This window comes from Ruditapes philippinarum, unplaced genomic scaffold, assembly GCF_026571515.1.
Source record: "Ruditapes philippinarum isolate M1 unplaced genomic scaffold, ASM2657151v2 ctg988_1_1_1_1, whole genome shotgun sequence".
In the NCBI taxonomy this organism is placed as follows: Eukaryota; Metazoa; Mollusca; class Bivalvia; order Venerida; family Veneridae; genus Ruditapes; species Ruditapes philippinarum.
This window is the reverse complement of record NW_026864886.1, coordinates 114,833-139,715: the sequence shown is the minus strand read 5'-3', so window position 1 is coordinate 139,715 and position 24,883 is coordinate 114,833. Positions and strand designations below refer to the sequence as shown.

The 24,883-nt window shown below is 31.6% G+C and overlaps 1 protein-coding gene across 1 annotated transcript in view; it reads right to left on the bottom strand.

Moving 5' to 3' along the window:
* LOC132727172 (protein strawberry notch homolog 1-like) overlaps nucleotides 1–24,883 on the bottom strand; it is a 58,795-nt gene that overhangs the window by 30,006 nt on the left and 3,906 nt on the right. The window contains 9 exon segments of the mRNA XM_060712600.1: nucleotides 1,748–1,811; nucleotides 2,540–2,592; nucleotides 2,900–3,012; nucleotides 18,301–18,383; nucleotides 20,386–20,454; nucleotides 21,098–21,189; nucleotides 21,973–22,059; nucleotides 22,723–22,830; nucleotides 24,607–24,697. Of these exon segments, the coding sequence (XP_060568583.1) occupies nucleotides 1,748–1,811; nucleotides 2,540–2,592; nucleotides 2,900–3,012; nucleotides 18,301–18,383; nucleotides 20,386–20,454; nucleotides 21,098–21,189; nucleotides 21,973–22,059; nucleotides 22,723–22,830; nucleotides 24,607–24,697 (760 nt within the window).

Here is a 24,883-nt window from a genome sequence, read left to right as displayed (position 1 = left end):
CAATCCATAAGTCCCCTACTGGTTAGAACCCCATCAACATTCTGAAGGGCCATTAATTTTTCTCTATTTTAAAGTAAATTTGTTGGAAAAGTTCTTTAAAAGTGATCACAGGAAACAGTTTTTATGAACAGACAGACAGACGGACTGAAGGGCACTCTAAAGTTAATATTTGAAACATCCCTGTTACCAAAATATAACATTTCTAAAAGCAAAATTCTTAAAAAGGAGATAACTCTTGAATTAAAGATGCAATTTCATAAAAATTTTCAGCTCTTTTTGACTAATCACAAATATTGTTATATTTGCCATGTTTTAAGCCTATTTGTTGCCAAGGCAACCAATATTTTTTCAAAATAGGAAGAACAGATAAGACAAGCATAATCTCAAGACTGCCATCTACCCATATGTCAAGTTTCATAAAAATATTTCCAGTACTTTTTGAGTTATCACTGGATTCAGTTTATGTGTAAAATTTGCCATATTTTCAGTCTATGTGTTGCCATAGCAACCAGAATTTTCAACATAGGAAGAAAAGAAAAAGACGTGCATAATCTCCAGACTGCCATCTACCCATATTTCAAGTTTCATAAAAATATTTCCAGTACTTTTTGCGTTATCACTGGATCCAGTTTATGTGTAAAATTTGCCATATTTTCAGCCTATTTGTTGCCATAGCAACCAGAATTTTCAACATAGGAAGAAAAGAAAAAGACGTGCATAATCTCCATACTGCCATCTATCCATATATCAAGTTTCATAAAAATATTTTCAGTACTTTTCAAGTTATCGCGGGATCCAGTTTTGTGGACGGACGGACTGACGGACGTTCTAACAGGAGAGTAATTATGTGGCTACTCTATTGTTCTCTCTATTGTTCTTTTTAGCCACACAAAAGAAAATAGCCACATAAAAGCATTACGGAATGAATGACATCAAAGAGAAAGAACAGTTACCTATTGTCCCTCTAGCCACATAATTACTCTCCTGTGAGTGCGGACTGACAGACAGACGGACAGACAGACAGACAGACGGAGGGTAAACCTAAAGTCCCCTCCGGTAAACCGGTAGGGGACTAACAATAAAAAGTAATGGTGTTCAATCAGTTAACAAAACCTGTAGAATTTATGAGATTATCAAGTTAGTTTCAAATCTTAGGCTGACAAGTATGGCTACATATATAAGTGTTTTTTTTGTCATACAAGCACAGCGTTGGTTGCTAGTTATGAAAACAGGCATCAAGAAGATCAATGTGACAAATATTGGCCTTTACAATAACACAGTATAATCATAATAAATATGAAAATTGGAAATGAATCAATTTTCAACAGATAAATTCAGGTCAGGGGGCACAGGATACCATGAAAACACAAATTCCCCTGGTTTGTTCAAAATCTATAAATATCTGGTAAAACAAAAAGTGATCCCTCAGAAGCATTAAAACCAACAAAATTACACGAAAATTGCAGACTCCATTTGATTGATTCTGTACATGAGAGATAATGAAAAAGTGCAACATCCTCAAACTTCCTATGTATTGAAAACTTGACCGTCAAGATTTAAAATTATTTATCTATCAATGTTATATTTCAATATGGCAAAATGAATTCCTTTATAGAGATAATGTGCTCCAGAATGATCACTTTATAATGTAGTGAAAATGTTCTTTTTTAGGCTTACATTTGTTGTCAGCAAGAAACACACAATACATGTATACCCCTTTATTAAACATTATCTTTTTAAACCTTACCATATTTTTAACATCTGTAACTCCAGTAGCGCTGCAATACAATACTCTAGCCTTTGGCAACATTCTAAAAATGAAAATAATAAAGTATTACTTTAATCTTATCAAGAGTTTCTAAAAAATTGAAAAAGATTCTATCTTGAAAATTTAGGAAATACAGCTGTTTTAAAGCATTATTATTCAAGTCAATACAGGTAAATAAGCCTATTCAATTGAAAAATTATGAAAACATATTCATTCAATAAATTAATGAATTTATTATAAGTCCTCAAAAAAACCATGACAAGCTTTCTATATTGTTTATTTCATGACACTATGATTGGAAATCTCAATTAAACAACACAAACATTTACAAACATGCAACAATAAGCACTAATTACCACAGAAGAAAGTGACATCTAATTATTTCAAAGTTTCAAGAAATAAAAATGGTATGTTGAGAATCATTTCTTAAGTTCAGATCAAGAGCACCACATGCTGTGTTAACACCCCTCTGTTACAGGCAACAAATTTTAACAAATATTAACAAATATTCTAAATTAAAAAGCAGCAAAACTCCAAAGTATATATTTCAGAATCATGCCACTTTTCTAACAACTGCAGTTTGTCATGTTTCATGTTGAAAACTTTCAAAATGATTGAATAGTGAGCTACAGTAATAATAACGACAAGCTAAAAATGAAGTACTCTTTATCTTTTCTGTGATCCATTTTCTGGGCTTTATGCTGATTTCAAAACATATCTCTATATCCATTTCTATGCAAAAGACTGACTTAATATCTCACATATAATTACCTCTGTATACTGGTAACAGATAATGCTATCTTGGTGCTTGCCTGTTCTTTTCCCTGTTAATTTACAATTTACAAATTTAAAACAAGTCATTCTGAAAGTTTAACTTATAAAAGTCTTTTAAAGTTTTTAATTCTTTATTTACAATTTTAGTACAAAGTTTAAATTGCAGATTGTAAGGCACATTACTTCTGTAAGGCACATTACCTCTAGGATAAGTATGCAACACTTTTCAAAATCCAATTATATATTTTATTTATTGAAAGTTTTAGCGTCTATATATGGCTAGTTGACAAGAAAAGCTTGTGTAATTCCAAATACTTATGTTCAATTCTCCCATACAGATTTCTTGCAGAAACTTACTGGAACAAAGTTTTTTGCTTTATGACATTCATCAAACACAAGGCAGCCATCAAACTCCTCCCCACCACACCAGTCTACCAGTTGTTGTAAACGACTTTGTCTACCACTGCTTCCTGTAAATCAGATAACATAACAATCAGTAAGTAAGTAACAACTTTATTTAATGAGGCTAGCACATTGTCATTCGGTTTCCCCTTAATCTTCCATGATTGTGCTCTGCAAGATAATAACTATACTTATACATGTACAGTGAAACCTGTCTAATCCGAACTCGTCCGGACCAGAAGAAAAGTTCGGATTAGAAAGGTTTCCGGATTAGAAAGGTTTCCGAATTAGGAGGTTTTTTAACATGTTTTTTTCATGTTATTTACAAAATAGTCTAAGGAAAGAAAACGGGAATGCATTTGAAAATGCAATTTAGATATTTAATTTTTGCAGTCTCTTAGCGTTCATTTTAATACATGTGCATGTGAATACAAAAATAAAGAAATAAAAAAATAAATCAATAAGCAAAAATATTATGTCCTCAAGGGTAAGTTAACCTACGATGTTAAACAGGAGGCCAAGACATGATTTGACATTCGTACCAGCATTTGTCAATTGTTGTTTACTCGTATCCGATTCAGCGACTATCCGAATTCACTGACAGTTTTCATTAATTTCCATTACTTAATCACGTATCATTAAATCCTATACAAAGGATTAAAAGATATTTCTATTGCATTATATCAAAATATTTATAGAAGCTGACCAAAAACAATCAATTAAGCAATTATAGAAGATATCAAGGCAAGCTAAGTGTAATTTTCACACCTTCGCAGATCAAATGTTTCACCCATTAATCAAGCGAAATAACACCTATCAGTTTGGTTTATGTTTGTCCTGTAATATGTGCGATTATTTGTTATTTTGAATGAAGGTGTGACATTTGGCAAAATCTGTTCGGATCCGAGAGGTAAATTTTAGAGTAAAATAAGAACAAAAATAGAAAAAATCGTCCGGAATTCGGAGTAGACAGGTTCCGGATCCGAAAGGTTTTTTACTATCGAAAATAGAATGAATAAAATCGGGACCGGACACTTCGTTCGGATAAGAAAGGATTCTGGATTAGAAGGGTTCGGATTAGCAAGGCTCCACTGTACCATTATTTTATTGCAGCAAGCATAGCCTTAAAGCTTTTCTCCCTAAACTTATTTTAAGGTACAGATTCATTATAATTAGAAAATTACAAAGCTTTAAATGATAAAATATGCGTAATTATACTACACTTCAAGAAAAAATAACATCTTTTTCCATTTCCATATGCTAATCAGTAGGACAGCTGCCCGACTATTGCCTCAGAAAAGATGAACCATACCGAGTGACAAAAATATCGGTGGTAAAAATGGATGACACAAGTATGTAACTTGCCAAGGTTATTCCCTGCAGATTGGCAGACAATTGAAAACAACATTTGCCAGAGACTTCTTTTTCTATTAAATAATTTAAATACAAAAGAACAGTGTTAACACTTTTACCACTAGAATTGAAACAAGAGCACTGCAAAAGCATCACAATATATGCCCGAATATAAATTTGTTGGTGTCAATAGCCCAAACCAAACTCAAGTTATTGAGCAGAAATTGAATTTCTATTTTTAGTAACAGTGACCTTGACCTTGATCACAGACACCTGGGATGCAAACCAAAGCTGCCTCTTAATATAAGCTATCTATACACCAAGCTTGGTGTCAATAGGCCAAAGCAAACTCAAGTTAATGAGCAAAAACTGAATTTCTATTTTTAGTAACAGTGACCTTGACCTTGATCACAGACATTTGGATAGCAATCCCAAGCTGCCTCTTGATATAAGCTATCCATACACTAAGTTTGGTGTCAATAGCCCAAAGCAAACTCAAGTTATTGAGCAGAAACTGAATTTCTATTTTTAGTAACAGTGACTTTGACCTTGATCACAGACACCTGGGTAGCAATCCCAAGCTGCCTCTTGATAAAAGCTATCCATACACTAAGTTTGGTGTCAATAGGCCAAAGCAAACTCAAGTTATTGAGCGGAAACTGAATTTCTATTTTTAGTAACAGTAACCTTGACCTTGATCACAGACACCTGGGTAGCAATCCCAAGCTGCCTCTTGATATAAGCTACCTACACACCAAGTTTGGTGTCAATAGGCCAAAGCAAACTAAAGTTATTGAGCGGAAACCAAAAGTTGACGCCCGCCCGCAGACTTCGGCATTACAATAAACCCGGTTTTCGTTGAAAACCTGGTTAAAAACTCCAAAAATAAAACTTTTATAATTATGTCACTTGTTTAATAACAAATGCACCTTGACATGAATGATCATAGGCATGTATTTTAAGTTCCATTTTGATAACTTTTTCAATGTTTGAAAGTAAGACTACATTTAAGTTTTTGCACAACAACAACAACCATCATACATAATTATTAAAAGCTAGACTTTTTCTTTCAAAATAGACAAGCTAAAAATGAGCATAATGTCACTTTGAATTAAAACTAATAAAATATTGTATTGAAATATTTAACATACAAAATTTGTTTGGATTATTTTGAATCCTAATTAAACTTATCTGATAAAATTATGAATTAACTGCAAACTTAAAGTGTAAAGAAAGCTACATCTCTGCTGAATGCAAACAATTTTTTTTAGAAAAAGTATAATTTTAAAACACATTTAGAAAGAAATATGTCGGTATATTTCCTTATTGACCAAAGGCACAGGCACAAAATCATTGCTAAATGGATAAAATCCTTCTTAAATTGCAGCATTAAATTTTGTTTCGGAACATTTTATTTTATGTACAGTGACTTTATGTGATTTAAATAGCAGTGACATTTTATGTTACAACTCTATAATCTACAAACAACATAATTTTAATGTTTTTAAATTTTGTAAAAAAAAAATCACTTGATATAGCTTTCTTTATACCCTTTAATATATATTTTTTTCAATTTGTAAAAAAAATATCATTTTTTATTTGTGAAAACAAATCATCACTTTTTATGTTGTACACTACAAAGTAATTGTTATGAATTTATCTTGGCATTCAATATAGTAAGTAAAGTTACATCAACCTGGTAGTTACTTTTTATTTACATATACACAGTGTCATTTATATCAGTGCATATTTATAGATGAGAAACTACATGCAATCATTGAAAAGAAATCCTTAATTTCATCTATAACTTTGATGTATTGTATTTTATAAATTGTTTTGTACATTGTTGAGGCTCATCGGAAAGACTGGGCTTGCCCAACTATGTTGCCTCATTAAATTAAGTCATTACTTACATACTTACTGCTCATTTTTTATTTTTTTTATTTTGGGCTGTAAACAAAGGTGCCAAAATAATACAAATAATAAAATATATTTTCATACTCAGTTGTTTTAATTGCTCTTGACTACAACAAATTTACTGTTAGATGTTTATGCATGTACACAAGTAAACATTTCCCATCATGTTCTCATTATTAAAAATAGAATACTTATCAATTTGAACAGGAAGTTTCTTCAAGAACATCATTCACTTCATCAAATTGTGAAATAAAAAGATTTTGACATCAACTGAGTTATAAAAAAAACAAACGAAATAAATTCTGATGTAAATATTCAAGTTTTATAATCTTCATAAAAATTGGACCAAAACATTCTAAATTTGATCTTTTTGAAAAATAAACTGAAAATAATTACAATGGAAAATAAATCTGACAGAAACTCTATCAAAGAAGAAGAGGAAGAGAAGCTTTCAAAATACATGTATGAAAGTTTAAAGAAATTGAAAGATGAGTTTGATAAACATCCGTATGTTTAGATAAGGTATAGGGCTGCAGCACTAGGGGTCAGATCTAAAAAACATTTAGATAATATAAGGACCTGTGAAATTGCTCCACAGCCAAGAGTCCAACGCCCAGCAGGGCCAGCACCTCCCCCTCCTGATGTTATTGATAACTAAATGTGACACAAAGTTTGGGTTTATAAATGTGGATAACAAATGTGACACATTAAATAACTAAATGTGACACAAAGTTAGAATACATAAATGTGACACAATTAATAACTAAATGTGACACAATGTTTGCATATATAAATGTGACACATTGAATAACTAAATGTGACACAAAGTTTGGATATATAAATGTGACACAATGAAAAATTAAATATGACACAGTTATGATACATAAATGTGATACAATGAAATCAAATGTGACACAATGTTTGCATCGATATCTAAATGTGACACAATGTTTGGATATCTTTATGTGACACAATGTTTGGATATCTAAATTTTGACACAATGTTTGGATATCTAAATGTGACACAATGTTTGTATATGTAAACATGACACAATGTTTGGATATCTAAATTTCGACACAATGTTTGGATATCTAAACATGACACAATGTTTGGATAGCTAAATTTGACACAAAGTTTTGGATTGTTCAAAGTAAAACTTCTGATGAGAATGTATGGACAGTAGACTAACATCTGGTTATTTTGTTTGGAAAAGGAATGTAAAACAGTTCATTACAAACACTTTTTTTGATGAATTTCATTTCACTTAGTGTCTTGTTTCTAGCATTTATATCAAACTATTTTAAACTCTGGATTTAACATAACTCATTTGGAAAATATTTTTCAGAATTATAATGCATTTCTTTAAAAGTGACACTATTATGCCCATTAAAGTGTAAATGGTGAGTGTTCAGATAAAATTCAAAATAACTTTACATTTTGTTGTGTTTCTTTTTCATTTTTTTTTTTTTATAAATGTCACCTGAACATGCTGAATAATCAGTAACACCCATGACCAGAAATATCCTTCAGAAACTATTGGTAATGTTAGATTGAGAGTATTTTATATTTCATGCAAATTCTAGATAATGCAGCATAATCATATGAACAGATTCCTAACTTGACCACAGTAGCTTCACACAAAGGAACTTTAAAGTGTGTTTACCAATTAAGTTTATATAAATCAGGTGTACCCAGGCAGGCAAATATGGAACCAAGGGGCATGACTCATATCAGTTTTACAGAGGTTCACAAGGTTATGCTACCCGCTGAATATCTTAGTTCTTGGCATTGTAGTTGACTGAAATAGGTTTTCTCTTACAAGACTAAATCAACCAAGTTCTAGACATTGTAGTTTCACAAATGTATTTTCCTATATAAGTCAATATGAATCAAGTTATCCCCTTTCGTTCGGGCCAATTTTGATACCTGTGTTCTGCACACCCTCTCATTGTAAGTACAATTTTTGGTAGTATGATTTTCAGAAAATGCAGTCACTCATCTAAAAGCAGTAGCTTGTTCTTTCCATGTTAAGTTTTTAATGTTTAAACTAATTTAGACAAGCCTGATGTATTATTCTCTGTGACATTCTACTGCTCATTTTTTATCTTTATTTATTTATTTATTTAAATATTTAGGATGTAAACAAAGGTAAAACTGGCAAATAATACAAATAATAACAAATATTTTCATACTCATTTACTAACAGTTAGAAAGTTGTTTATACAACAAATTGACTGTTAGATGTTTATTACACAAGTAAACATTTTACGAATGTATCCCTTCATGGATGTCCTCACCATTATTAAATAGAATGCTTTATAGATATTGTTCATCAATTTGACCAGGAAGTTTCTTCTAACATCATTCACTTCAACGAATTGTGACATTAAATGAAATAAAAAAACAAACAAATGGAGATAAATTCTGATGTAAATATTGAAGTTTTATAATCTTCATGAAAAATGGACTAAAAATTTGCATTTTGATCTAGTGAAAAAAAATAAACTAAAAATAAAAACAATGGAAAAAACATCAGTTAAAGGCTTTAATTTCAAGGCACAAACTCCAGCAAAAGAACAAGTCTTTAATTTCAACGCAGAAACTCCAGCAAAAGAACAAGTCTTTAATTTCAACGCAGAAACTCCAGCAAAAGAACAAGTCTTTAATTTCAACGCAGAAACTCCAGCAAAACAACAAGTCTTTAATTTCAACGCAGAAACTCCAGCAAAAGATAAATTCTTTAATTTCAAGTAGGCCTAATTTCAAGGCACTATAGAACAGAAGAAAAAGAATTTAGACTCAGAGAAGCTTTCAAAATATGAAAGTTTAAGTAAATCAGAAGATGACCACCCATATGTTAGGATAAGGAAAGGGTATGGAAGAGGGACCAGACCCAAAATTTTTTTAGATGATGTAAGGACCTGTGAAATTGCTCCACAGCCGAGAGTCCAACAACCAGCAGGGCCAGCACCTCCCCCTCCTGGTGTTCTTGATAACTAAATGTGACACAATGTCTGGATAACTAAACATGACACAAAGTTTGAATATCTAAATGTGACACAAAGTTTGAATATCTAAATGTGACGCAAAGTTTGAATATCTAAATGTGACGCAAAGTTTGGATAACTAAATATGACACAAAGTTTGAATAACTAAATGTGACACGATGTTTGGATAACTAAACATGACAAAAAGTTTTAATATCTAAATGTGACACAAAAATTGGATAACTAAATGTGACACAAAGTTTGGATAACTAAATGTGACACCATGTGGATAACTAAATGTGACACAGTTTGGATAACTAAATGTGACACAATGTTTGAATATCTAAATGTGACACAAAGTTTGGAAATCTAAATGTGACACAATGTTTGGATATCTAAATGTGACACAAAGTTTGGATATCTAAATGTGACACGATGTTTGGAAATCTAAATGTGACACAAAGTTTGGAAATCTAAATGTGACACAATGTTTGGATATCTAAATGTGACACAAAGTTTGGAAATCTAAATGTGACACAAAGTTTGGATATCTAAATGTGACACAAAGTTTGGATATCTAAATGTGAGACGATGTTTGGATAACTAAATGTGACACAATGTTTGGATATCTAAATGTGACACAAAGTTTGGATAACTAAATGTGACATGATGTTTGGATATCTAAATGTGACACATATTTGGATAACTAAATGTGACACAAGATTTGGATATCTAAATGTGACAAATTCCTAGAAAACTAGGCATAACATAGATTTTAGAAAGACATATGAAATAACTGATTCAAGGAACAAGACCACAATACAAGATAATACCAATGGAATTATAATTCCTTAGGATTACAGATACCAACTAATTAGAATACATCAAGTGATTTAATGTAAAGCTTTGGATGAGGATGCATCACATGACAACAGACTAACATAGTGTTATTTTATTTTGAACAAAATGTAAAACAATAAACCTTTTTTTTATAAATTTCATTTCAATTAGTGTCTCATTTCTAGCATTAATATTAAATTAACTCTGGATTTAACTTAATACAAGTGGAAAATGTTATTCAGAAAAATGCATTTTTGTTGATTTACATTCATTTCTTTAAAAAGTGACATTATATCCAAGAGTTAATGGTAAATGTTTAAGGTAAAATTCAAAATAACTTTACATTTTGTTTTTTAATTATTTGATTTCTATTTAATAGTAAATGTCACCTGAATAATCACTAACCATCGTGAGTTCGTGACCCATATAAATATCTAGAAATATTCTGTGTAATTTATAGGTAATGTTCTATTTATAAAAAAAAGTGGGGCGGTTATATATTTTAGGCATTTTTTTATACTTTATACTAAAAATTTGTTATTATCAATAATAGGTCAATCACCATTGTAATGATCAATCTTTTGAATTATATAACTTATTTATCTCAAGCTTGCCAGTGAAACAACAAGAGCATCACATACCATGCTAATGTGTCTGTTATTAATTGTAAGTAAAACAAGGGGAAAAACTCCAAAAATAAAACTGTCAGAATTATGTCCCTTGTTTAACCCTTTCCCTCATGAGCATATTGTGAATCAAAGTGCTGCAGCACTGAATGCGACGGACATGCAGCCGGAGAGACATTCAGGCTTCTTTTAGAAAAAACAAAACAAAAACAAAACACAAAATATATAACAGAGAAATTTTGTTCCATACAAGTTCGAGATTTGTAGAGCAATATATTTTGTGTCCCAAACTGATATAATTCAGATTTTCTACTTTCAAGCACTTAAATACAGAACGAAATTTATGCCAAACTTGTAAATCAGTGTCCTTATCGATTTATTCCAAGAAATGATATGTAAGTAGAAAAAAAAATGTCAACATAAAACCAGGCAAATAAACATCAAGCATAATACATTATACATTTGAGAATGCTATTTAGAATTGCTTCGTGTTATATCATAGTGGGCATATAGACAATAAAATATAAGTCATTTGTATTTTCATTTCTCTTGGATATGTCTCATTAAAAAAAAATTTGGTTAAAATCATCAGCAATTAATAGTGTATTTTTTAGATTTTTTATATTTACAAGGTAAAGATGTAAAGGCCAGAGGTAAAGATGTAGAGGCCAAAGCACATCGTTTTTATTTTAATTTAAATGTCACTTAAGCACTACAGTGTTTAGTTGTCCTTTTCAATTTCACACTAAATTCCACTTTCAACTTGTTTGCTTCTTACAATTGTATAGAATTTCTAAAAGTATTGCATGTAATCCGCTTGTTTATTACATGTATAATGTGTACTCCCTAATCGCCTGTCCAAAAATCAGAACAGGTGAAGCAGAATCTATTTTTAGAATAGCGAAGGTTAACTCATATCATGACCTAGAAAAATATGTAAACAAACCACAAGAATCGGAAGTAGAACTGATATTATAACTTCCTTACCATGAAAGACTACATGGCGGTAAAGTGTTGAAAAACTCTCTTCTTACATGCATTTTCAAAAATAGATATTTATACTAACCATTGTACTGTATCTAATATATTAATAACTGCTGAATATTCAGCTAAACCCGCGGTATGAGTCACGAAAATAGTTCTTCTTTTATTAATGCGCGAGTTATCATAGAGTCACGAAAAACTTTTGATTTGTTAATATTAATGTTTTGTATAATGTAGAAATATTTATTTCCTACTAATAATGTCTTGGAACTCAAAGGTTACACCTTTATTGTAGTATAATTTGCTGTCCTACTTTTTCGACAGCGGTAAATCGTTTCGGCAGTAATTTGCATATTGCGCAATAATACTACGGGACTTCAACATTTTTATCAATAATATACGTTCATATTTTAACTTGGATAACTTAATTTGAAATTGAAAAGGCTAAAATATGGAAGATTTTAAGATATCCAGACAAAGTATGGGAGTTTTGAAGGATCAAATTCATGTACTATTTCTTGGGCTGTTAATCGGTTAAGGACACTTTGCGCGATTGTAGCCGACGAAATCCCATGTGTAGATGACTTAGCTCTGAACACGCCTCCGTCGCAAAAATGGCCGTTTTCATTGAAAAGCCTCCTGTTACAAGTTCAAACTGTTATGAAACTATGAAAAATGCTTCAATACTGACGAAACTTGGCACAAATGTTGACTGGACCATAGCCTTTGTAACGACATGCTCAGTCTTAAATTTCCTGTTACCATGGCAACGAGGGGACGTCTCAAAATTACCAAAAATCACTATTTTGCCTTGATTTTTTCCATCAAAATTTATTTCAAAGTGCTGCAACTTCTCAAGGGATTGATAGAGTCAAAGGCTTTTCAGCATTGGTTACAAGTTACCTTATGATCGATCTGGGGTCATTTTTAGCCTCTCTCAAGTCCAAAATTTTCTTGGCGATGAGGGGGTCTACCGCCCCCTTCAAAACCCCTAAACAGAAGGGGGCAGTGTCATCCCCCTTCTGGCAACCCCCTGATGTATTTTTTGGATGGGGGGCGGCGCTGAAAAAGTGCTCACTTTTTTTAAGCAACATTTCTCAAATGAAAACTTTTTTTAAGCAACATTTCTCAAACGAAAACATGTATTTGGGGCCCAAATAGGACATTTTTTCATTATTTGAGGCCTAAAAGAGGTGGGGGGGGGTCCAAAGTGTGTTGTTTCACATATATATGAGGTAAAGGGTTAACAAATGCACCTTATAATGAATGATGATAGGCATTTTTTTTTTAAGTTCCATTTTGATAACTTTTTAAATGTTTGAAAGTAAGGCTACATTAAAGTTTATGCACAACAACAACCCGTCATACATAAAAGCTAGACTTTTTCTTTCAAAACAGACGAGCTAAAAAGGAGTTGAATTAAAACTAAGAAAATATTGTATTGAAATATTACATCATAGAAAATTTGTTTGGATCATTTTGAATCCTAATTAGACTTACTAGCATCTGATAAGTTAAACTATGAATTCATTGCATACTTGAATTGCATACTCCCCTTATATTATAATAGACTTGCAGTGTTCTGTGGAGCTACCAGTAATCATTTATCATAACTGAATATATATAAAACACAAAAAGTTAAAGTACTAGTGCAGCAACATAAAGTGAATATACAAATGAATGTAAGTTATAGGCAAATCATGCACTGGATATATCTTATGTTAAATACTTTCTGAAGCAATTTTCTATTTAACAAAGGGGAATAATTCTGTTTAGCTTATGATTAGTACTGACTTTGACCTAAATGCCTCTGTACAGTTTTAAATAAATAGCTTCAGTGGTCAAGGAAAGTTTGCAGGTAAAGCAATATGTAATAGAGTATTCAGGAGTTGGGGTTTTTTTAAGTCAAAAATATATACTATTGAATGCTAAATTCATCTAATTAGAAATAGGTGTATGAATCTTATGAACATCCAAAAATTAAAATAACTTCACATGTTGTCACACTTGTGTTCAGTTTAATATTTTACTACGCAAAAATTTAATTTAGAATATATCAGGAATGTTAGTGGGTAAGTCTTTTTATAGTATTGGTCCTTTTATATATATATTATATTGTATCATGAACATTTATTATCATTTACTTGTTCAATACTAGGAAGTAATGACCATCCAATTTTGACATGAAAAACGATTTTATCTCTTTCGTTTTAAACATCTATTGTTTTCAGCAAGATAATTGATTTAATCTTTTTCTGTGATAAGAGAGTTTTATGATTTTTCAATCAACAAAAGAAAAAAAACAAAAACAACAACCATGTTGACATAAGGAGATAAATTTCAACCTATTAATAGCTATACATTAATTTGAGATCAACCTGAAAAAACATTTTAAATAAGAATCTTACCTAATACTTAAGTTTGGTCTTTCTAAACACAGGTTAAAACAAATTTTCTCTAACAGTTTGGTGAGACAATAAGAATATAATGTACCGTAAAATTCCTATTATTCCTAAATCCAAAAATCATTGAAAATACATTTAGTGTAACATGGGTTGGTAATAACATTAAAATATATTAAGATTTTAAAGTTCATGTGATACATTTTTGTGTTAACTATGAAATAAAATGGATTCTGAAGGATTTGAATAAAATTCAGATTTATTAAAGAGTTCACCACTCATGAGCAGATTTTTTTCCATATCAAAAAGTCTGGGGGCTTTTATTAGGGGAGGGGCGTTTATTAGGAATTTTACAGTATATCACATACATAAAGAAATAATTATTTCATGCTTTCCGGTGTTTTATTGTAATATATCAGATTATTATATTCTGATAAACCACTAGTGAAATTTATAAAATATAATTTTCACTGTAGCCGGACTATATCTGAATGCGGATGAAAAGAAGATCATAAGTAAATGGAATAACAGACAGAAATAAATGCCATCATGTGTAAATTTTGCTTTTTTAGGAAATGAAAGTCGATGTCATCATACATAATGTTAAAAAATGTAACAAAATTAGAGAAATGTAACAGACCTATATTTCAAAATTTATACTGTGACGTCATGATGTGATGACGTCACAAGGGAGAATGCGCGACGTTACGCGGCAAAATTAGTAAAAACATACTTAAAATCACTATAAAAGCATGAAATAAAAAGAAAATTTATTTGTTTTACATATAAGATTGAAATATATTTCATTGGTGAACACCACCTATTATATTTTCACTCGTGGCTACGCCACTCGTGAAAATATTGCATCTGGTGTTCACTCAGTGAAATTATATTTCAATCTTACATGCAAAACAAACAAATATCCTCTATATACTATTTGACAAAAGTATATGTTATGAAATGTAAAAGAAATCAAATACTTTCATCCTAAACATTTGTCTTAAAAATCATCATTGTAATGGTCAATCTTTTGAAATATAAAATGTATAATTTATTTCAAGCTTGCCAATGAAAATACAAGGGTATTGCATGCCATGATAATTGTGTTGTCTGTGACAAATTCTAATAAGTTTAAATGAGGCAAAAACTCTGCACTACAGTAATATGAAACAGTTTCTTATGACTGTAAACTAAGGTAAAACTGCCAAATAATCACACATATTTTCATAACTCATTTAATGATTTATTCATTTCTATAAAGTTGTTTTAACTTCTCTAGTATACATATACAACAAATCTATGTTAGATTTTTTTACATGTCCACATCTCATCCTTTTACAAATTTGTATGTTATCAACATTAAAAATAAAATGCTTTATAAATATTGTTATTAACAGGAAATTATTACCACTCACTTAAACAATTGTGAAAGCAGATTGTGACATTATGACAAATTCTGATGTAAATATTGTGGTTTTAAAATCTTCATGTAAACTAAACAAAATATTTCAAAATCAACATTAAAACATTAAAAGAAAATAAAAAGAGACTGAAAATAATAACAATACAATTAAAATGGGTAAGTCATGCAGTAAAGTCAAGCAAAAGGCAGAAACACCATCAAAGAAGAAGAGGGAGTGGAAGATAAAGAAATCAGAAAGTGGAATAAAGAAGAATTCTGTAAAAATTTCACGTAAGGGAAGGACAAAGTTTAAATATGATATAACTGAACAACCACGTCCTATTTATGGGTCTGAAAAAGAGACAAGTCCTGAAAAACATTTAGATGATATAAGGACCTCCGAAATTGCTTCACAACCACGAGTCCAACGCCCAGCAGGGCCGGCACCCCCACCTCCTGATGTTCTGGATAACTAGTGTGACACAAAGTTTGGATAACTAAATGTGACACAATAATTAACTAAATGTGACACTATGTTTGGATAACTAAATGTGACAATGTTTAAATAACTAAACGTGACACAAAGTTTGGACATCTAAATGTGACACAATAATTAACTAAATGTGACACAATGTTTGGATAACTAAATGTGACACAAAGTTTGGAAATCTAAATGTGTCACAAAGTTTGGATATCTAAATGTGACACCATGTGGATAACTAAATGTGACACAGTTTGGATAACTAAATGTGACACAATGTTTGAATATCTAAATGTGACAAATTTCTAGAAAACTAGGTGTGACATAGATTTAATAACAAGAACACAATACAAGATAATACCAATGGTGTGGACAAACTTTATGATGAATTATAATTCCCTAGGATTACAGATGCCAACTTATTAGAATACACCAAGTGATTTCATGTAAAACTATGGATGAAGGTACATCACAGGGCAACAGACTACAAAAGTGTTATTTTGTTTTGAACAAAAATGTAAAACAATAACACTTAATACTTTTTTTTATGAATTTCTTTTCATGAAAGTCACGTGCACAAAATCATTACTAAATGGATAAAATCTTTCTAAAATTGCAGCATGAAAATTAGTTCGGGATATTCATGTGTTTAAAATAACAGATACATTTTATGTTACAACTCTATAATCTACAAACAACATAATTTTACTGTTTTTAAATTTTGTACAAACAATCACTAGATATAGCTTTATACCCTTTAATATATATTTTTTTCAATTTGTAAAAAAATGTCATTTTCTATTTGTGAAAACAAATTGTCATTTCTTAAGTTCCACACATTATGAATTTATCTGGACATTCAATATAGTAAGTAAAGTTACATCAAACTGGGTGTTACTTTTTATTTACATATACACAGTGTCATTTATATCAGTGCATATTTTATCAGGGCTCACGCTGTCGGTCGCCATAGTCGCCATTTGCGATTATTTTATAAGATTGGCGATTATTTTTGCATTTTGGCTACAAAATCTGGCGATTATTTTTTACTTCCAACAGTGTTTATATAAGGTGTAAAAATCGATAATGAATGCAGTAGACCCAATTAACACCAGCGGGGTGGGGTGCATTTAATTGAGTGTCAACTTTTTACCGGTCACGTGCTTCTAACTATATTGCCCGAGGTGATAAAATACATGCAAGATGTATAATTGTATAAGTACTTTAAAGATATTGTCCAGCATTTATAATAGCCATCAAATATCCGTCAATTAGCCACAAAAATTGTTTTAAAATTGATAAACTGGATATTGACTTACCCAAAATTTACCGTGAATTCCAGTTATTGCAAATTTTGATTTTTTTTTGTTTTAAGCTACTTGACTAAATCGCCAGTGGAAAACAATGGTAAAATATTTAAAAAGTATTAAATTCCAAACAACCATTTGCACACCAACCAAAATTGTGAATATATCTTCAGAAAACAGGAAAAATCCGATTGTCACATATTTTCGCGACGCCGATAATTTTGATATTTATTTAAAGGTGAAATAAGCTATGTTCTGTTTAAAAATCTTTACTACTATGGCAGAAAATTTGTATTACATTGGTCATGATGATATTTTTCAGTAAATTATTCAGAAAAAAGGCTGCATTCTGTGAATGAGTTTGCAAACTTGTGTTATTTCTATAGGCTAATATGACCTAGATCTACTCCAGTTCTGTGTGAAATGTGGAAATTGACAGTGGTTATAGCTGACAAAATATGATTAGAACAAACAAAAAAAGTTGTCTGATAACAGCATTATGTAAAGTTATAATGAATCTTTAATATTATTGTTATACAGTAATTGTACTAATTATAACGTTTTTATTCTGTTCTATAATAACAATTAAAGTTGTGGTTCTATTTAAAAAAGGTAGTTTTCAATAAACACAAATGTATCAGTTTATTTCAGAATCCTTATAAAACTGAGAGATATAAATGTAATGTTTATTTAATCAACTGCTTATGTTGTTAATCACTAATTCGTGAATAGTCCGCTGAACTTTTGGCTATTATTTTTTTAAGTTGAAATTATTGGCTATTATTTTATTTGAGCCAGTGTGAGCCCTGTTTATAGATGAGAAACTACCTGCAATCATTGAAAAAGAAATTCTTTATTTCATCTATAACTTTATTTCTTCCATGCAAAGTCTTGTTCCCTTTTTATAAAGTTCTGATAAGACTTTAGCTTCCAGTCATTATTAATCAAGCTAATACCTGGACTTTGGTACCACTATTTATTACTACATTTCATCAGGAGTCCAAGTTAAAGAAGTTATAAATACCTAGCCTCCTTTAGCAGATATCTTAAAACTTACCTTTACTTTGTACTGTTGATACAAGAGTGGCATATGTGCTGAACACAACACCTTCTCTAAAATCTGCTGGAAGACCCAACACCCTGAAATTATGTAACAAATTATATAAACTTTTCATATTTCTAAACACTGATATACAAAAGGGTACTTGACCAATGATAATCTTTTTAAATGACATTAAATCAGATAAAATCATGCATTCCATATCAATTTTCATTCATAATTGCAGTTAATGACCATAAATAAAAACTTAATATAAAGGTCATTGTGACATCTACATACAAAGTAGGAAGTTCCCAGGTCAATGAACTTAGCTTAAAGTGCTAGTTTTATGTTTTGTTATCACAGGTCCCAGTGACCCTGACCTCTGACCTTGGACCTCATCCAGGTTTATCTACATACAAAGACTGCAAGTCATTAAATTGTTTTTATGCTCCCCGAAAAATTTCGGGGGAGCATATAGTCGGCGCCTTGTCCGTCTGTCCGTCCGTCTGTCTGTCCGTCTGTCCGTCCGTTGTCTTGTCCGGAGCATAACTTGAAAACCCTTGGAGATAATTTGTTGAAACTTCATACAGTGGTAGAGGGCATCGAGGGGGAGTGCAGTGTCAAAGAACCATAACTCTATTTGCCCGGTTTTTGAATTATCTCCCCTTTTAGAAAAATCTTGTCCGGGGCATAACTCTAAAACTATAAGAGATATCAACATGAAACTTTGTAGGTGAATAGATCTCAATGGGTAGATGTGCAGTGCATAAGAACAATAACTCTTTTCATCCTAATTTTGGAGTTATTGCCCTTTGTTAATTTTAATACTTTGAACTTTGTCCGGAACATAACTTGAAAACCCTTGGAGATAATTTGTTGAAACTTCATACAGTGGTAGAGGGCATCGAGGGGGAGTGCAGTGTCAAAGAACCATAACTCTATTTTGCCCGGTTTTTGAATTATCTCCCCTTATAGAAAAATCATGTCCGGGGCATAACTCTAAAACTATAAGAGATATCAACATGAAACTTTGTAGGTGAATAGATCTCAATGCATAGATGTGCAGTGCATAAGAACAATAACTCTTTTTGTCCTAATTTTGGAGTTATTGCCCTTTGTTTATTTTAATACTTTGAACTTGAACTTTGTCCGGAACATAACTTGAAAACCCTTGGAGATAATTTGTTGAAACTTCATACAGTGGTAGAGGGCATCGAGGGGGAGTGCAGTGTCAAAGAACCATTACTCTATTTTGCCTGGTTTTTGAATTATCTCCCCTTATAGAAAAATCATGTCCGGGGCATAACTCTAAAACTATAAGAGATATCAACATGAAACATTGTAGTTAGATAGATCTCATTGAGTAGAGGTGCAGTGCAAAAGAACCATAACTCTGTTAAGCCTTATTTTTGAATAATCTCCCCTTTTAGAAAAATCTTGTCCAGGACATAGCTGTAAAACTATAAGAGATATCAACATGAAACTTTGTAGGTAGATAAATCTCAATGGGTAGATGTGCAGTGCACAAGAATCATAACTCTACCTTGCCTTATTCTGGAGTTATTGCCCTTTGTTTATTTTTACTTTTTGAATTGTCAAGGACATAACTTGGAAATCATAAGAGATATCATCAAGAAACTTTGAAGGTTGATAGATCACATTGATTAGAAGTGCAGTGCAAAGAACTGTAACTCTGCCTTGCCTAATTTTGGAATTATTGCACTTTGAACTTTTTCCACAGACATAACTCTGAAACTACAAGAGGTGTACTTTCCTGTGTCCAAAACCTATTCGGGGAGCATCACCCGGCTCAAACCGGGCTCTTGTTATTCCATTCTCTAGTATCCTGGTGTGTCAGATAATGTTCAATTTGTTACTGCCTCATTCATATGTTTAAGATATATAACAAGGTTGATGAAATCCTGATGTAGAGTTGTACTGAGGGGGGGGGGGGGGGTTAGGCCCATCTGAGAAACCTCATTTATTTACCCTGTACTAGGTTTGAGGGGGTCGGTGTCAATTCCACATCACACCTTAAAAAGTTAATCAACAGATTACAACAAACATTTGTCAGACTACATGTGAACAACAGGACATTACCTTGTATGTTTATCCAGCTCTTGGCATCCATCAATCACCTTAATGTAACAACCAAGGTCACCCAGATCTCTGTAACAATACAACATATCATATGCATTGTAACTTGTTATTACTTGGTACAAGTTAATTTTAAGCATAATTAACAAGACATTGAGAAAATATATTTTGACTCTTAAACTTTTAAAACAGGATCTCCATTGTACCTAGTAAGACTTTCATATTATTTGTGTACTATAAAGTTTGTAAAACTAGAACTTGATTTTTGACAAGTAGGAATAAAATAATATATCTGAATTTAAAGATGAATGCCTGAAAATGAGCCAAAAATTTTTAAAAAAATCAAACTTGAGAAAAGTAAAAAAAAATCAAGATTAAAGTAATAATTAAAATGTAAAGTGTGATTAATGATTGATTTTGCAGTATATATCGCCATATCTCTACTGCAGTAATGCAGTAAGAGCAAGGGCTATTTTGCATATTTTGACATCCTTTCGGTAATTTACATGGGTTACATGTGTCATTTACAATGTGTAAATAACTTTCTTTGTTCCAATTCCAATAAATTTTGGCGTGAATCTGGAGACATGTTGCTTTAAAGAAAATGTTATAATCTGCAGTAAAACTTCTGTATAGATAATGTCTAAATACAGCAACTGGTATTTAAGAGACAACATACACAACACTTTTTTTCTTCAATTAGTTATGATCTCACCTTCTTGCATCTACAATCAAGTCAGCTGATATTGTAAACCAAATACTCTTTGTTCTTCCTCTGGCAAAATTGTCCAAAATAACTCCAGAAATCTAAAATCGAAAATGATTAAAGCACAATAATCATACAACAAAAATAAATTGATTTCAAATCCTTTCACAAAAAGAAACACAAGTGAAAACATCAATTTCTTAATTATTTTGCTAATTTTGCAACAATTTCTACAGCAGCAAATCAAACCAAAAGGTAGGCTGTGTTTAAGCACCTTTTCAAAGAAAAAAAGTGAAGATACCATATTAAACTATAAATATACTGAACTGGAACACTAATGGAAAGTTAAACAGGCAGTCTTTTCTAGTTTTTTTGTCCTTCGAGTTAAAAGAAATGCTCATTCTTTTATAAAAAGACATCAATTGCTTTTCATGTTTATAAGTGCCTTTTCACTATTAAAGTGAAACTTAATTAGAACATGAAATGAGCCGCGTCACGACAAAACCAACATAATGGGTTTGCGACCAGCATGGATCCAGACCAGACTGCGCGGATGACTGCGCATCCGCGCAGTCTGATCAGGATCCATGCTGTTGGCTATCAGTTTCTCTACTTGTAATAGGGTTGGTAAGCAAACAGCATGGATCCTGATCAGACTGCGCATATGCGCAGACTGGTCTGGATCCATGCTGGTTGCAAACCCATTATGTTGGTTTTGTCATGACACGGCTCAAATAATTTGCTATTTAAGTGAAACATTCAATAAAAGGTTAATAGGTTTTTCCAGTTCAAAATGCTTAAATTGAGCAAACTGTAGTCATACTGTACAGATATACAGGTTAGTTTGACAATCACTGTAGACAGAGGTCTGATCATATAATTACCTGTCTACCTTTACCTACACCAGCAGCATCACCAATAAAGAAACCAGCTCTCTGACCATTAGGTAACAACATCTGATGCCTCTGACACTAAAAATAAACAATGTCATCTGTGAAATTGTCAAGTTTTTAACTTGATAATGTTTTAGAGGTTAATTTGAATTTGAAGATAGAATTTTTTTTATCTCAGAATCTTATATTTCCTCTTTTTTCATTATATACAAGCTTCCTAAAAAGTACACTTACTACCTTCTATGCAAGGCAAGTTTTAAGCTTTTACATTCATTGGCAGATTTGAATATTTATAGAGCACAGCAAAGATGTTATATAACAAAAACCTAAAATGTTCATTATGTGGTCTGAATATCAATAAGATTGTTTTTTGTTTTGTTTTTATTGTTTTTGTTTTTTTTTGGTTTGGTTTTAAGTCCCACCACCAAAGAATAAGTCATATGGCGATTTTTTTTATGCGTTTTGCATCCCACCAACATGGTTTAGAACATAATTATGGTGTCTTGCCAGCTTAACTGGTGGAGAAAGACCTCAAGTGCCCCTTTGTGAAAGAATCCCAAGACAATGATGAGGCTCGAAATTACACAGGTGAGAGGCAAGGTGTTTGAAGTCAACAGAGATGGATACTCCCAAGATCTTTTTATAATGATATAAAATAGGTATCACCATAAACATATTTATTTAAGTAAGATTAATATCTCAGTGTCAAACAGTCTATCATTTAATAGTTGTAAAACTTACTGCCTGTATAACACCTTCTAATTGAAGACTACTCAGTTTTCCACCTTGAATTATCTCCCTTGGCAAGGACTTATCCAGTGGGTAGTAGTTATCTGGTGGGGTTATTGCCTAGAAAAATTAAGATTAAGTTCTTTCTATAAAACCAATTAACAATAAACAAGTATATCAATTGTAAAGCAAAAAAAAAAATACTTTTATTTCAAAGATTGCAATTTGCACCTTACTTCTGGTTCTTAAATCTAAATAAATTGAATTTAAGAATTCAAAATATATTTATTAAAGCAGCATGCTAATTTTCATGAAAATATTGAACATGTATTAAAAAGTAAAATATTGTGAAGTGAGCAAAGAAAATAATTTACACAAACAATCCACGTAAATTACCAAATTGAGGTCACAATATGCTAAAATAACCTTTACTGCTTTGGTCATGCAGCAGAAATATGATTATAGATACTGTTAAATCAGTCACTAATGCACATAAAATAAAAAATTTACTTGCTCAATACAGTGCAATATTTCCTATACAATAACAACAAGCAAATTCGTTGAATTTATATCCCCCGCCGAGTACTGGTTATTATTAACACAACAACTGAAGACATAAGGCTTTCTTTATATAATAATCATGGCATAAACAGTAATATTCTTTGAACCTGATAAATATTCAGGGAAATAACAGAGCCATAACTTTGTGTTAAATAGTAATATCTGGAAATGCCGATGAGATGTATGCATACTACATAACTATTCAAGGGCCATAAATCTGAGTTATAAGTATCTGACCTGAACAAGGCGACTATATGCACATCTCCTCTTAGTATCCCATAAAGTTTCATTGAATCCAAGCCAGTAGTTACAGAGAAGTAGCACGGAAACAATTATTGCTCTGGTTGTATACTGCCTAATTTATCAAGGGTCATAACTCTAAGTTAAAAACCTGACCCGAACAAGGTGACAATATGCACATGTCCTCTTTGTATTGAAGGTTCAAATAAAGTTTCATTGAATTCCAGCCAGTAGTTGCAGAGAAGTAATGAGGAAACGAATAATTTTCTATATGGATACTGCATAACTAATCAAGGGCCATAACTCTGAGTTAAAGTGTCTGACACCAACAAGGCAATGATATGCGCATCTTCTCTTGGTATTGAAGGTTCCCATAAGGTTTCATTGAATTCCAGCCAGTAGTTGCAGAGAAGTAGCACGGTAACGATTTTTTCTCTATATGCATACTGCATAACTTATCAAGGGCCATAACTCTGAGTTAAAGTGTCTGACCGGAACAAGGCAACGATATGCGCATCTCCTCTTGGTATTGAAGGTTCCCATAAAGTTTCGTTGAATTCCAGCCAGTAGTTGCAGAAAAGTAGCGCGGAAACGATTTTTACTCCATATGCATATGGCATAACTAATCAAGGGCCATAACTCTGGGTTAAAGTGTCTGACCGGAAAATAGCTCTTAATTTGAATTTTATGAGTTTTTGTTCTTTATTTAACTACGGAATGAAGCTCATAATAATCAAATGTTTGCTCAGATGGACAAACGGAAGGACGAACGGTCGGACGAACAGACAACGCCAAAACTATATCCCGCTCCCGATTCCATCGGCGGGGGATAATAACCAGTGATTATCATTTTCATAAATTTATAATTCTTAGCTCCAACTTTCATAATCAAATAATTTTTTCCAAAGTATGAACTTTTTACAAACCTAAATTTAAAAAAAAATCTAATCCAATCCATTTAAATCATTAAGTCATGCATTTTCCCCCAATTTTTAACAAAACATTGCTTTATATATATCCCAATGCCATGGGTATGGGTCATGTTCCCGAAATCCTGGATAAAAGCCTGTAATTTACAAATTTATAAAAACTTACAGCAAGTGGCCCTGCCTCTACAATATCTCCAGGATGGGGCTTACACCCTGGTAAAATTTCTCTATGTCTGTACCCAGAGAATACTTCAGCACTGAAAAAATATATTTATAAATGTACTTGAACATCATTCTGGCTTCTACATTGTGTATATGCAAATTTTTAATATTTTATTGTTAGAAAACTGTTTGGTTTGCAAAGTAACAACAGAAAAGGGCTATAGATTGGTCTAAACTATATAATACATTATATATTCATGGAAAATATATTAGATACTAAT